This window comes from Salmo salar, chromosome 14 (assembly GCF_965601325.2).
Source record: "Salmo salar chromosome 14, fSalSal1, whole genome shotgun sequence".
NCBI classification, from domain to species: Eukaryota; Metazoa; Chordata; class Actinopteri; order Salmoniformes; family Salmonidae; genus Salmo; species Salmo salar.
This window is the reverse complement of record NC_138304.1, coordinates 35,100,073-35,115,219: the sequence shown is the minus strand read 5'-3', so window position 1 is coordinate 35,115,219 and position 15,147 is coordinate 35,100,073. Positions and strand designations below refer to the sequence as shown.

The 15,147-nt window shown below is 42.3% G+C and overlaps 1 protein-coding gene across 2 annotated transcripts in view; it reads right to left on the bottom strand.

Moving 5' to 3' along the window:
* Positions 1-5,231: 5,231 nt before the first annotated feature.
* LOC106569321 (GREB1-like protein) overlaps positions 5,232-15,147 on the bottom strand; it is a 106,201-nt gene continuing 96,285 nt past the window's right edge. For both annotated transcript variants that reach the window (XM_045694219.2, XM_045694220.2), the window contains exons 31-32: positions 14,268-14,406; positions 5,232-13,924 (exon numbers count right to left, since the gene is read on the bottom strand). In XM_045694219.2, the coding sequence (XP_045550175.1) occupies positions 13,761-13,924; positions 14,268-14,406 (303 nt within the window). In that variant the 3' untranslated portion in view covers positions 5,232-13,760. The remainder of the gene's footprint in view (positions 13,925-14,267; positions 14,407-15,147) is intronic.

Sequence of the window (15,147 nt, the reverse complement as noted above, 5' to 3'; positions counted from 1 at the left end):
TTCCTGATCAGGAGTCACAAGACCAACACAGAACAATCACACACACAAGACTGCCACGTCCTGACCCCAAAACTACAACAACAGCTCCATCTGCTGGTCAGGACGTGACAGTATGTTATCTTGTGTGTGTCTGTGCCTGTGTTTTTGTCTCTTCACAGTCGTCGCTGTTCCATAAGGTGAATTTTTATATATTTTTTAAATCAAATTTTACTGCTTGCATGAGTTACTTGATGTGGAATAGAGTTCCATGTAGTCATGGCTCTATGTAGTACCGTGCGCCTCCCATAGTCTATTCTGGACTTGGGGACTATGAAGACACGTCTGGTGGCATGTCTTGTGGGCAGTGGTGTAAAATACTTAAGTCATTTTTGGGGTGTCTGTACTTTACTTTACTATTTATATTTTTGCCAACTGTTTACTTTTACTAAATTACAGTCCAAAATAAAATAATGTACTTTTTACTCCATGCATTTTCCATGACACCCAAAAGTACTCAATACATTTTGACAGGAAAATGGTCCAATTCACACACTTATCAAGAAGTCATCCTTACTGCCTCTGATCTGTCAGACTCACTAAACACGAATGCTTTGTTTGTAAATTATGTCTGTGTTAGAGTGCCCCTGACTATCCGTCAATAAAAAAGAGAAAGAAAATTGTGCCATCTGGTTTGCGTAATATAAGGAATTTTAAATGATTTATAGTTTTACTTTTACTTTTGATACTTAAGTACATTTGAGCAATTCCATTTACTTTTGATACTTACAGTGCCTTGCAAAAGTATTCAGCCCCTTGGTGTTTTTCCTATTTGGTTGCATTAGAACCTGTAATTTAAATTGATTTTATTTGGATTTCATGTAATGGACATACACAAAATAGTCCAAATTGGCGAAGTGAAATGAAAAAAAAAACTTGTTTCAAAAAATGTTCAAAAATTACAAAATACGGAGAAGTGGTGCGTGCATATGTATTCACCCCCTTTGCTATGAAGCCCCTAAATAAGATCTGGTGCAACCAATTACCTTCAGAAGTCACATAATTTGTTAAATAAAATCCACATGTGTGCAATAAAAGTGCCACATCATCTGTCACATGATCTCAGTATATATACACCTGTTCTGAAAGGCCCCAGAGTCTGCAATAGCAGACTCTGGGGGCACCACCAAGCAAGCAGTGGTGAAGACCAAGGAGACCAAGGAACTCTCCAAACAGGACAGGGGCAAAGTTGTATAGAAGTACAGATCAGGGTTGGGTTATAAAAAAATATCAGAAACTTTGAACATCCCACAGAGCACCATTAAATATCCATTATTACATTTTTTAAAGAATATGGCACCACAACAAACCTGCCAAGAGAGGGCCCCCCACCAAAACTCACGGACCAGGCAAGGTGGGCATTAATCACAGAGGCAACAAAGAGACCAAAGATAACGCTGAAGGAGCTGCAAAGCTCCACAGCGGAGATTGGAGTATCTGTCCAGTATCTGTATATAAGTATATTTAAAACCAAGTACTTTTAGACTTTTACTGAAGTAGTACTTTACTGGGTGACTCACAATGGGGTACTTTTCCACCACTGCTTGTGGGGTATGCATGGGTGTCCGATCTGTGTCCCAGTAGTTCAAACAGACAGCTTGGTGCATTCAACATGTCAGTACTTCTCACAAATATAAGTAGTGATGAATTCAATGTCTCCTCCACTTTGAGCCAGGAGAGATTGCCATGTTATATTAATGTTACTTTGATACGAATCAGTGGGGATTGAGAAGTGAGTATACGCAATGCCCACTAAAAAATAAGTGGGTATACGGCAGCATATATCTGTGTATAGCCTCCACTACACCACTGGAATGCACGCAAGCATGCACACACAAAACACACACACACGCAGTAAGCTCTAGAAGACTGGGAGAGTAATTTGAGTAGGCAGTGTTGACAAGTCACGTAATTTCCTTTTAGTCACCATCATAGCGGTTATTATTGTTGTGTTACTGTGTAACACCACCCCCAAGGGCAAATCTCATAATATCAGGAATCTATGTGCCCTATGTTGTATTGACCAGACACACATGCACGCACGAACGCACGCACGCACGCACGCAGGGACTCATACTTATGCACACACACATGCGCACACACACAAGCACACACGCACACCCTTACTGATCTAACTAAGCAAAGACGTTCAATTACTTCTGTTTCATAATTCATTATGTCAGATATTTAATATTTTAATCATGCAAAATGTGAGTGGTTAGATTAAGTACAGTACTGCCAGCTACAGAGAGAGACTGCCCTGAGGGCTGAACGACTGAACATACTTTTGAGAATCCTCAGCAGAGAGACACTAGGTTTCTTTGTCAAGGGCTTTTTGACAATGGCATTTTAAAAAGCTCTGTAGAAACAATGCAATTGAGAAGGGAGGAGGAAAGGGGGGTTGCATATGTAGCCCAGGAAAGACTTTCTGTACACATATTGTATATATTCCTGGAGAATCAATAATGTCTCAACCATTCTCTCAGCGCTGATAAACTCCCATGTTTACCACAGATGGAACACCTGGGGCAGGGTTTCCCAACTGTTGGCGGTGGTTTTATTTGGCCGCTCAAGTTTCTGAATAAAAAATAAAAAAAGTAAAACGTTTTCATTGTTGGACATAAAAGACTGTAAAAACACCAGGAAATCCAAGTTATTTTAATTTAAGAAATCTGTTCCCAAGTATTCCCACACATAATAGAGAGACACGTGATCGTATACAAATGTAAACAAGATTTAAAATGATTATGTTTTAGTCGAATATGATATACAGTACCAGTCAAAAGTTTGGACACACCTACCCATTCAAGAGTTTTTCTTTATTTTTACTATTTTCTACATTATAGAATAATAGTGAAGACATCAAAACTATGAAATAACACATATGGAATCATGTAGTAACCAAAAAAGTGTTAAACAAATGTATTTTATATTTGAGATTCTTCAAAGTAGCCACCCTTTGCCTTGATGACAGCTTTGCACACTCTTGGCATTCTCTCAACCAGCTTCATGAAGTAGTCACCTGGAATGCATTTCAATTAACAGTTGTGCCTTGTTAAAAGTTCATTTGTGGAATTTCTTTCCTTCTTAATCCGTTTGAGCCAATCAGTTGTGTTGTGACAAGGTAGGGGTGGTATTCAGAAGATATCCCTATTTGGTAAAAGACAAACTCCATATTATGGCAAGAACAGCTCAAATAAGCATAGAGAAATGACAGTCTATCATTACTTTAAGATGTGTAGGTCAGTCAATCTGGAAAATGTCAGGAACTTTGAATGTTTCTTCAAACTGGCTCTCATAAGGACCGCCATAGGAAAGGAAGACCCAGAGTTACCTCTGCTGCAGAGGATAAGTTCATTAGAGATACCAGCCTCCGAAATTGCAGCCCAAATAAATGCTTCACGGAGTTCAAGTAACAGACACATCTCAACATCGAATTGCTGCAAAGAAACCACTACTAAAGGACACCAATAAGAAGAAGAGACTTGCTTGGGCCAAGAAATGAGCAATGGACATTAGACCGGTGGATTTTTGGTTCCAACCGCTGTGGCTTTGTGAGACGCAGAGTAAGTGAACGGATGATCTTCGCATGTGTGGTTCCCACCGTGAAGCATGGAGGAGGAGGTGTGATGGTGTGGGGGTGCTTTCCCAGTGATTTATTTAGAATTCAAGGCACACTTAACCAGCATGGCTACCACAGCATTCTGCAGCAATATGAAATCCAATCTGGTTTGCATTAGTGGGACTATAATTTGTTTTTCAACAGGACAATGAGCCAACAAACCTCCAGGCTGTGTAAGGGCTATTTGACCAAGAAGGAGCGTGGTGGAGTGCTGCATCAGATAACCTGGCCTCCACAATCACTCGACCTCAACCCAATTGAGATGGTTTGGGATGAGTTGGACCGCAGAGTGAAGGAAAAGCAGCCAACAAGTGCTCAGCAGATGTGGGAACTCCTTCAAGACTGTTGGAAAAGCATTCCAGGTGAAACTGGTTGAGAGAATGCCAAGAGTGTGCAAAGCTGTCGTCAAGGCAAAGGGTGGCTACTTTGAAGAATCTAAAATATAATTTGATTTCTTTAACACTCTGGCGACACAGAAGCGGGGGGATCAGCGGGTGGTGTGGGGGCTACGCCCCGAACCAGAGCCGCCGCCAAGTATAGATGCCCACCCGGACCCTCCCCTATAGGTTCAGGTTTGCGGCCGGAAGTCCGCACCTTTGGGGAGGGGGGTACTGTCACGCCCTGACCTGAGAGAGAGGGTTTGTTTCTCTATGTGGTTAGGTCAGGGTGTGGGGTGGGCATTCTATGATGTCTATTTCTTTGTTTTGAGCCGAGTTTGGTTCCTAATCAGAGGCAGCTGTCTATCGTTGTCTCTGATTAGGAATCATACTTAGGCAGCCTTTCGCCACCTGTAGTTGTGGGATATTATTTTTGTACTGCTTGTCAAGCCTGCAAGACGTTACGTTCGTTGTCATTGTTTATTCTTTCGTTTGTAGTGTTCTGATTTATAATTAAATACAAAGATGAACACTCACCACGCTGCGCTTTGGTCCACTCCTTTTGACGATCGTGACACTACAAGCCAAAATCTTTAGAAAGGAACAGATTATTCTAAAACATGGCCTCAGGGGATTATTTATCAATCAAAATATTATGTGAGAGAGGAATTTAAGTTAGCAGTTTCTGTCCATCAATATAAAGATTGTTTTATCCACCAATTGTAGTACCTTTCATTGAATGAGTTCAACGTGAGCACAGCACAACATAAACGATCAGGTTTCAGGTAAGACCCAAGTGCAGACTGTGTTGAAGTAACAATGTTTATTGCAGCAACAGGGGCAGGCAAATGACAGGTCAAGGCAGGTAGGGGTCGATAATCCAGAGTATTGGCAAAGGCACAGGATGGCAGGCAGGCTCAGGGGCAGGCAGAGTGGTCAGGCAGGCGGGCTCAGAGTCAGGACAGGCAATGGTCAAAACCAGGAGGACGAGAAAAAGAGAGACTGGGGAAAAGCAGGAGCTGAGACAAAATGCTGGTTGACTTGAACAAGCAAGACGAACTGGCCCAGACAGACAGAAAACACAGGTATAAATACCCAGGGGATAAGTGGGGAAGATGGGCAACACCTGGAGAGGGGTGGAGACAGGTGAACAGATCAGGGCGTGACATAAACAAAACAAATTCACAACTCCCTAGTTTATTGTAATGTTACTTTATTACATTCATAAATTGCAACGACAAAAGCATGTTTTCCAAAGTCAAATGTTCACAGTCCACATACTGTACAATCACAACAGTCAATATGAGGTAGATGACTGAGGTCAAGGCTACCATCGGGTGGGTCACATAATCTCTAGAAAGAAACGTACATGCACACAACATATGATGCTACAATGAAGATTGTGAGAAGCAAATTGCATAACGTACGTGCTCATCTAATTATCTACAAACAAGACACATTTTATGGGTCAAAAGGGCTTGATAATCAATCAATAAATCTGATTAATCAATCAACACTGTCATTACTGACAAAGTAATCTATATTTTTTTGGTGTCGTTGTTCATCATTTACCCTTTACAGTTTTGATGACAATGGTCAATACTTTTTATTTTGCTGCTGGCAAGTTGTATAGTGCAAGTTCACATTTCCTACCCCCTCGAATTTCAATAGATAACACTGAAGATCTCTTGGTCTTGTGCAAAGCCTTCATCGATGGTTTTCAGAAGAGGATACAATCAAAATTACTACACTTCAATATGATTATCAGTCCAAAATGCTTGAGAAAATAAATAAGAACCTCTCATGTAAAGGACATGATTTTAATTTTAAATTAAAAAATCCAACATGCGAAATGAGAGGGAAACAAACACATGGTAAGAAGAATAAATCTTACATAGATTCGTTGTGCCTTGCCTGGCAAACACAGAATGCAGACAAATACATTATCATGACACCAAAACATAACTGATAAAAGTGACAATACTAAAATGGTCAGAAACCCTCTGTGAGTCGTAATAGGGTTTATTTAATATATTAATAATGTAAACAAAGCTTTTAACAACAGATAGTAGTCCTAAAATTCAACCATTTCCCTAAACTCAACCCCAACCAGACAAATTCTCTCCCTAGCTTTGGTCTATGGCCATTGTAAGACTTATATTACCTTCACTGTAAATTAGTGAGGATTGATCTATGTAACAACATCACTTAATAAGGCATATTCTTTGGATGACCCTGTGCAGTAACATATAAAAACATTCCTACCTGCGTTCAACTGACCTAGTCATCTGATGGTGACTGATGGTGACTCTACACACCCATTCACTGATTATCCATAGTTTCATGAGAAAACCTGCAACTGTATGTGATTTGACTGGATGAATTAAGGTATATGGGTGTAGGCCTAAGCCATCTATACAATGAGGCACAGAAATATAACACTGAGTAATATTACAATCAGAAACAAGACCACGGGAACATTCAATAGCAAGATAGAGGTGGCAGTGAAAGTTTGCTCTTTCTCAAGCATCTAGTAGTCGGAGCTACTGGGATATATGCATCAGCTGGGCTAGACAATCTGGACCCTCTCTTTCTAAAATGATCCGCCGCAACCCCTAATACCAGTCTGTTCAATCTCTCTTTCGTATTGTCCGAGATCCCCAAAGATTGGAAAGCTGCCACAGTCATCCCCCTCTTCAAAGGGGGTGACACTCTAGACCCAAACTGCTACAGACCTATATCCATCCTGCCGTTCCTTTCTAAAGTCTTTGAAAGCCAAGTTAATAAACAGATCACTGACCATTTCGAATCCAACCGTACCTTCTCCACTATGCAGTCCGTTTTTTGAGCTGGTCATGGGTGCACCGCAGTCGTGCTCAAGGTCCTAAACGATATCATAACTGCCATCGATAAAAGACAGTACTGTGCAGCCGTCTTCATCGACCTGGCCAAGACTTTCGATTCTGTCAATCACCGTACTCTTATCGGCAGACTCAACAGCCTTGGTTTCTCAAATGACTGCCTCGCCTGGTTCGCCAAATACTTCTCAGATAGAGTTCAGTGTGTCAAATCGGAGGGCCTGTTGTCCGGACCTCTGGCAGTCTCTATGGGGGTACCACAGGGTTCAATTCTCGGGCCGACTCTTCTCTGTATATATCAACGATGTCGCTCTTGCTGCGGGTGATTCCCTGATCCACCTCTATGCAGACGACACCATTCTGTATACATCTGGCCCTTCTTTGGACACTGTGTTAACTAACCTCCAAACGAGCTTCAATGTCAAAAAACACTCCTTCTGTGGCATCCAACTGCTCTTAAACGCTAGTAAAACCAAATGCATGCTTTTCAACCGTTCACTGCCCGCACCCGCCTGCCCGACTAGCATCACTACTCTAGACGGTTCTGACTTACAATATGTGGACAACAACAAATACCTAGGTGTCTGGCTAGACTGTAAACTCTCCTTCCAGACTCATATTAAACATCTCCAATCCAAAATTAAATCTAGAATCGGCTTCCTATTTCGCAACAAAGCCTCCTTCACGCACGCCGCCAAACATACCCTTTGTTCAACTGACTATCCTACCGATCCTTGACTTCAGCGATGTCATTTACAAAATAGCTTCCAATACTCTACTCAGCAAACTGGATGCAATCTATTACAGTGCCATCCATTTTGTCACCAAAGCCCCGTACACTACCCACCACTGCGACCTGTACGCTCTAGTCGGCTGGCCCTCGCTACATATTCGTCGCCAGACCCAGTGGCTCCAGGTCATCTATAAGTCTATGCTAGGTAAAGCTCCGCCTTATCTCAGCTCACTGGTCACGATAACAACACCCACCCGTAGCACGCGCTCCAGCAGGTAAACCTCACTGGTCATCACAAAAGCCAACACCTCTTTGGCCGCCTTTCCTTCCAGTTCTCTGCTGCCAATGACTGGAACGATTTGCAAAAATCGCTGAAGCCGGAGACTTATATTTCCCTCACTACCTTTAAACATCAGCTATCTGAGCAGCTAACCGATCGCTGCAGCTGTACATAGCCCATCTATAAATAGCCCACCCAATCTACCTACCTTATCCCAATATTGTTTTTATTTACTTTTCTGCTCTTTTGCACACCAGTATCTCTACTTGCACATCACCATCTGCTCATCTATCACTTGTGTTAATTTGCTAAATTTTAATTACTTCGCTACTATGGCCTATTTATTGCCTTACCTCCTCACGCCATTTGCACACACTGTATATAGACCTTCTTTTTTTCCTATTGTGTTATTGACTGTACGCTTGTTTATTCCATGTGTAACTCTGTGTTATTGTTTGTGTCACACTGCTTTGCTTTATCTTGGCCAGGTCGCAGTTGTAAATGAGAACTTGTTCTCAACTAGCTTACCTGGTTAAATAAAGGTGAAATAAAATTTAAAAAATAAAAAATCATCTGCATAACATGAAATATAATTATACTATTTATCTAAGCATCAGCCCTTTAGAGCTAGCTGATTGGTCAACAGGTCTCTTCCTGCTCTCCCTCACTCCTTTTGATTGGCTCAGGACAACATGTTACATTATGAAAGCACATGAGCAACAGGATCCCTTGCAGTGGCTTGCCAGTCAAATGGAACTGGACTGTACAATATACAGTGGCTCGGATATCAACTAGAAGTGTTTTCCCTGACAGACCAGCATCGAAATCTATAGAAATCAAATACACTCCAGACTCTATCATCTTTACGCTAGTAATCTAATAATGGAGTTGGATTTCTTCTTGAGTGTTCTTGTGAATTAGGCAGACAGTCGAAGGGGATAGTGAGAGGCGCCGGAGGGGATGGCTGCCATTTTATCGGCTCCTAACCAACTGTGCTATTGTGTTAGGTTTTTTGCGTTGTTTCTAACTTTTTTTTAAACTTCTTCTGTACATAATGTCGCTGCTCCTGTCTCTTATGACTGAAAATAACTTCTGGATATCAGAACAGCGATTATTCACCTCGAACTGGACAACGAAGGATATACTGCTTTCTCGAGAACAAGCCCAAATCCCCGTCATTTGCGTGAAGAAAAGACAGAGAAAAGGGGGCGGAGAATTTGTAGGCGAGTGAGTAAACGTCCACTACCATCCGTTCTATTGGCCAACGTGCAAATAAAAAAAATACAAAAATTGATGATCTACGATTAAGACTATCCTACCAACGGGACATTAAAAACTGTAATATATTATATTCCACCGAGTCGTGGCTGAACGACGAAACGTATAATATAGAGCTGGCGGGGATAACTGTGCATCAGCAGGACAGAGGATCTACGTCTGGTAAGACGAGAGGCGGGTGTGTGTGTCTATTTGTCAATAACAGTTGGTGCACGATGTCTAATATTAAAGAAGTCTCGAGGTATTGCTTGCCTAAGATAGAGTACCTCATGATAAACTGTAGACCACACTATCTACCAAGAGAGTTCTCATCTATATTATTCGTAGCCATCTATTTACCACCACAAACTGATGCTGGCACTAAGACCGCACTCAACGAGCTGTATAAGGCCATAAGTAAACAAGAAAATGCTCATCCAGAAGCGGCGCTCCTAGTGGCTGGGGACTTTACTGCTGCAAACTTAAATCTGTTTTACCTCATGTCTACCAGAATGTCACATGTGCAACCAGAGGGAAAACAAACTCTAGACTACCTTTACTCCACACACAGAGACGCATAACAAGTTCTCCCTCACCCTCCATTTGGCAAATCTAACCATAATTATATCCTCCTGATTCCTGTTTACAAGCAAAAACTAAAGCAGGAAGTACCAGTGACTCACTCAATACGGAAGTGGTCAGATGACGCAGATGCTACGCCACAGGACTGTTTTGCTAGCACAGACTGGCATATGTTCCGGGATTCATCCAATGGCATTGAGGAGTATACCACCTCTGTCACCGGCTTTATCAATAACTGCATCGACGACGTCATCCCCACAGCGACCGTACATATCCCAACCAGAAGCCATGGATTACAGGCAACATCCGCATTGAGCTAAAGGCTATAGCTGCCTCTTTCAAGGAGCGGGACACTAATCCGGATGCTTATAAGAACCAACTGGCAAGTGTCTTCATTGACATGTTCAACCTCTCCCGGACTGATCTGTAATAACTACATGTTTCAAGCAAACCCCCATGGTCCCTGTGCCCAAGGAAGCAAAGATAACCTGCCTAAAAGATTGCCTCCCTGTAGCACTCACGTCGGTAGCCATGAAGTGCTTTGAAAGGCTAGTCATGGCTCACAACACCATCATCCCAGAAACCCTAGATCCACTCCCAATTCGCATACCGCACCAACAGATCCACAGACTACGCAATCTCAATCGCACTCCACACTGCCCTTTCCCACCTGGACAAAAGGAACATCTACGTGAGAATGCTGTTCATTGACTACAGCTCAACCTTCAACACCATTGTGCTCACAAAGCTCATCACTAAGTTAAGGACCCTGGGACTAAACACCTCCCTCTGCAACTGGATCCTGGACTTCCTGACGGGCCGCCCCCAAGTTGTAAGGGTAGGCAACAACACATCTGCCATGCTGATCCTCAACACTGGGGCCCCTCAGGGGTGCGTGCTTAGTCCCCTCCTGTACTCCTTGTTCACCCACAACTGCGTGGCCAAACACAACTCCAACACCATCATTAAGTTTGCTGATGACACAACACCGACAACGATGAGACAGCCTATAGGGAGGAGGTCAGAGACCTGGCAGTGTGGTGCCAGGATAACAACCTCTCGCTCAATGTGAACGAGACAAAGGTGCTGATCATGGACTACAGGAAAAGGCAGGCCGAACAGGCCTCCATTACCATGGACGGGGCTGTAGCGGATCGGGTCGAGAGTTTCAAGTTCCTTTGTGTCCACATCACCAACAAACTATCATGGTCCAAACACACCAACACAGTCATGAAGAGGGCACGACAACACATTTCCCCCTCAGGAGACTGAAAAGATTTGGCATGGGTCCTGCACCATCGAGAGCATCCTGACCAGTTGCATCACCGCCTGGTATAGCAACTGCTCGGCATCTGACAGTATGGCGCAACAGAGGGTATTGCATACGGCCCAGTACATCACTGGGGCCAAGCTTCCTGCCATGCAAAACCTATATACTAGGCGGTGTCAGAGAAAGGCCCTAAAAATTGTCAAAGACTCCAGTCACCCAAGTCTATGACTGGAGCGGTACCGGAGCACCAAGTCTTGGACCAAAAGGCTCCTTAACAGCTTCTACCCCAAGCCATTAGACTGCTGAACAATTAATCAAATGGCCACCTGGACTATTTACATTGCCAACCCCCCCTTCCATTAGTTTTCTTCACTGCTGCTACGTCACTGTCTATTATCTATGCATAGTCACTTTACCCATACCTACATGTACAAATTACCCCGACTAACCTGTACCCCCGCACATTGACTCAGTACCGGTACCCCCTCTATATAGCCTCGTTATTGTTCGTGTTACTTTTTATAATTTTTTACTTTAGTTTATTTAGTAAATATTTTCTTATCCAACAATGCAGTTCAAGAAGGAGTTAAAACTTGTTTGGGGTAGGGGGCAGTATTTTGACATCCTGATGAAAAGCGTGCCCAAAGTAAACTGTTACTCTGTAAACTGTTACTCAGGCCCAGAAGCTAGGATATGCATATAATTGGTAGATTTGGATAGAAAATACTCTAAAGTTTCTAAAACTGTTAAAATAATGTCTGTGCGTATAATAGAACTGATATGGCAGGCAAAACCCCGAGGACAAACCATCCCCCCCAAAGAAATTCAGCCTACCACTGTTTTCAATGGCTGTCACTTTTATTATAAGGCGAAATCCTCCCAGATTGCAGTTCCTAGGGCTTCCACTAGATGTCAACAGTCTTTAGAAAGAGTTTCAGGCTGGTTTTTGGAAAAATGAGCCAGAAATTGTAGTTTTTCTAGGTTGCTCCCATTTTGGCTGTAGTGTTTCCAAGAGCATGAATGAGAGCGCATTCTTTGGTATTTTTCTCCGGTAAAGACAATAACGATTCTCCGTCTAAAATGTTATCATTTATTTACGTATTAGGGTACCTAAGGTTTGATTATAAACATTGTTTGACTTGTTTGGAAAAGTTTATTAGTAACGTTTGGGATTCATTTTGTATGTATTTTGAGGGAGGGAAACTGGGTGGATTATTGACTGAAGCACGCCAGCTAAACTGAGTTTTTATGGATATAAAGAAGGACAGTTTCGAACAAAAGGACCATTTGTGATGTAACTGGGACCTTTTGGCGTGCCAACAGAAGAAGATCATCAAAGGTAAGGCATTTATTATATCGCTATTTCTGACTTTCGTGTCGCACATGCCTGGTTGAAATATGTTTTTCAAGGTTTTGTATGCGGGGCACTGTCCTCAGATAATCGCATGGTGTGCTTTCGCCATAAAGCCTTTTTAAAATCTGACACAGCGGCTGGATTAACAAGAAGTTAACCTTTATTTTGATGTATTACACTTGTGATTTTATGAAAGTAAAATATTTATAATTCTGTAGTTTGAATTACGCGCTCCGCAATTTCACCGGATGTTGTCGAGGTGTCCCGCCAGCGGCCCGCCTTTCCCAAAGAGGTTTTAAGGGCTTGTAAGTAAGCATTTCACGGTAAGGTCTACATCTGGTATTCGGCGTATGTGACAAATAAAATTGTATTTGATTTGAGAGGAGAAGTGAGGAGAGTAGAGGAGGTTAAGGGCAAGGTGCAGATGTGGATGTCTTCTGTGGGTGATATTTTGGGGTATCAACAACATTACAATTAAGCAATAAGACCCAAGGGGGTGTGGTATATGGCCGATATATACCACGGCTTTGGGCTGTTCTAATGCACAACGCAACGCGGAGTTCCTGGATACCATATACCAAAAACCCTGAGGAGCCTTATTGCCATTATAAACTGGTTACCAATGTAATTAGAGCAGTAAAAATACATGTTTTGTTATACCCCGTGGTATACGGTCTGATATATTATAAACCACCCAGTTTATAATGGGTAATAAGTAACAACAATCGACACAGTAGCTAGTGACGGAATACTCGTTGTTGCCTCTCACTTTAAAAACCCTGAGATAAAGTGTACGTCCATGACAGGACATACCAACAAGAATTGCGTTCGTCACAGCTCCACGTTTACAATCTGAGTTTTTACAATATTTTAAGTCCCATTATCAATGATGAGAGTATCTTTTGCAGAAAGAAAATACATCAGCAAATAAAAAAGTACAAACAGGTTCAAACAGGCTCAGATCAGGGACAGACTCCAACACAAGTCTTATTTAAGAGTCTCTGGCTGAACAATTCTGTTCCGAACATAGTGCAGCGTGGTAGAGGAGCATATAGGAGAAGTTACATCCACATTGATGATGACCACGTGTCCATACAGGGCACTTGGGGCCTGGGTGTGACCCAATACATCTCTCTGATCTCCTGACATACAGAGAATTGTTGTGCTTGTTAAGTGGTCTGAGATCAGATGCTATCCTCCTGTTTGATTAGGGTCTGTGTGACAGGAGGTCGGCTGAACAGATCTGAGAATAGTGATTGTATCCTCTGACAGACAGAGAATAATTGTGATTGTTAACTGGTCTGAGATCAGTGGTTGGTGGTTATCCTTCTGCCTGGTTGGGGTCTATGGAACAGGAGGGCAGCTGGGCAGGTCTGGCATCAGTCTCAGGGTTAAACATGGCGTCCGGTGAGAAAGTAGAGGGGGCGGTCCTCGCTGCAGTTGGCCGTCTGGAACTCATCCCTCAGGCGGAACTGCCACTCGTCCTCCAACTCCAGCCGCATGATGGTCTGACGCAGAGAGTTACGGTCCCTGCAGATCACACACAATGTGGCACCTAGGGACAAGGTCAGGGGTCAGAGGTCATAGGTCTGGAACCAATCAGAAAGGTGTCATTGTTTTCCTACTGTATATACGTGTATATACGTGTATTGTTGTATGGTTCATTATACAGTATATGTCATTTTGGATGTATATATTGGAAAAGATTATAATCAGAGGTCAGAGAACCAGTCAGAAAGGTGGTATTGATCGAGTGAATTGAATTGAAGATTAATAGCCCTAGGCCTCACAGACATTACATTGGTCAAACCTTTCATGGTTCCGAAACTATGGATGAGGTTACACTTAACTTTGCATAAGGGCTAACAAAACACAACATAGAAAATAGCATTAGTTACCTTTGAGGAAGTGAAACTTCTTGAGGAGGCCAGAGACAACGAAGGAGTCACACAGGTAGAGCAGCAGGCCGCTGAAGACCAGACCCTGGTGGTCCAGGTTAGAGGAGTGTGGCCTGGAGCTGAAGTAGCATACTGACACCTGGGGATGCAGAAAGCACAGTGACATCTCCACCATCTCAGTCATGATGTTTTATCATGGGAACATGGAATCATTCCAATTGTCCAAATCCTATACGAAAAATTCTTAAAACCTGTGCTTGACTTAACATTTTTACAATAAATGTATTTTGCAGAAATCAATGCATGAGTTGGACACGATTTGGCCTTCAGAAAGTATTAATTCCCCTTACATGTTCTACATGTTAGAATCAAATTAGGCAGCAATTACAGCTGTGACTCTTTCTAGGTAAGTCTCTAAAAGCCTTCCACACCTGGATTGTGCAACATTTGCAGAACATTTGCAGAAAATATTCATACCCCTTGACTTATTCCACATGTTGTGTTACAGACTGAATTCAAAATGGATTATATAGTTTTTGTCTCACCCATCTACACACAATACTCCACAATGACAGTAATTCAAAACGTGTTTTTTGACATTTTTGCAAATGTATTTAAAATACAATACAGAAATATCTACTTTACATAAGTATTCACACCCCTGGGTCAATACTTTGTAGAAGCACCGTTGGCAGCGATTACAGCTGTGAGTCTTTCTGGGTAAGTCTCTAAAAGCTTTCCACACCTGGATTGTGCAACATTTTGCCCACTATTCTTTTCATAATTCTTCAAGCTCTGGCAAATAATTGGTTGATAATCATAGCTAGACAACCATTTTCAAGTCTTGCCATAGATTTTCAAGTAGATTTAAGTCAAAACT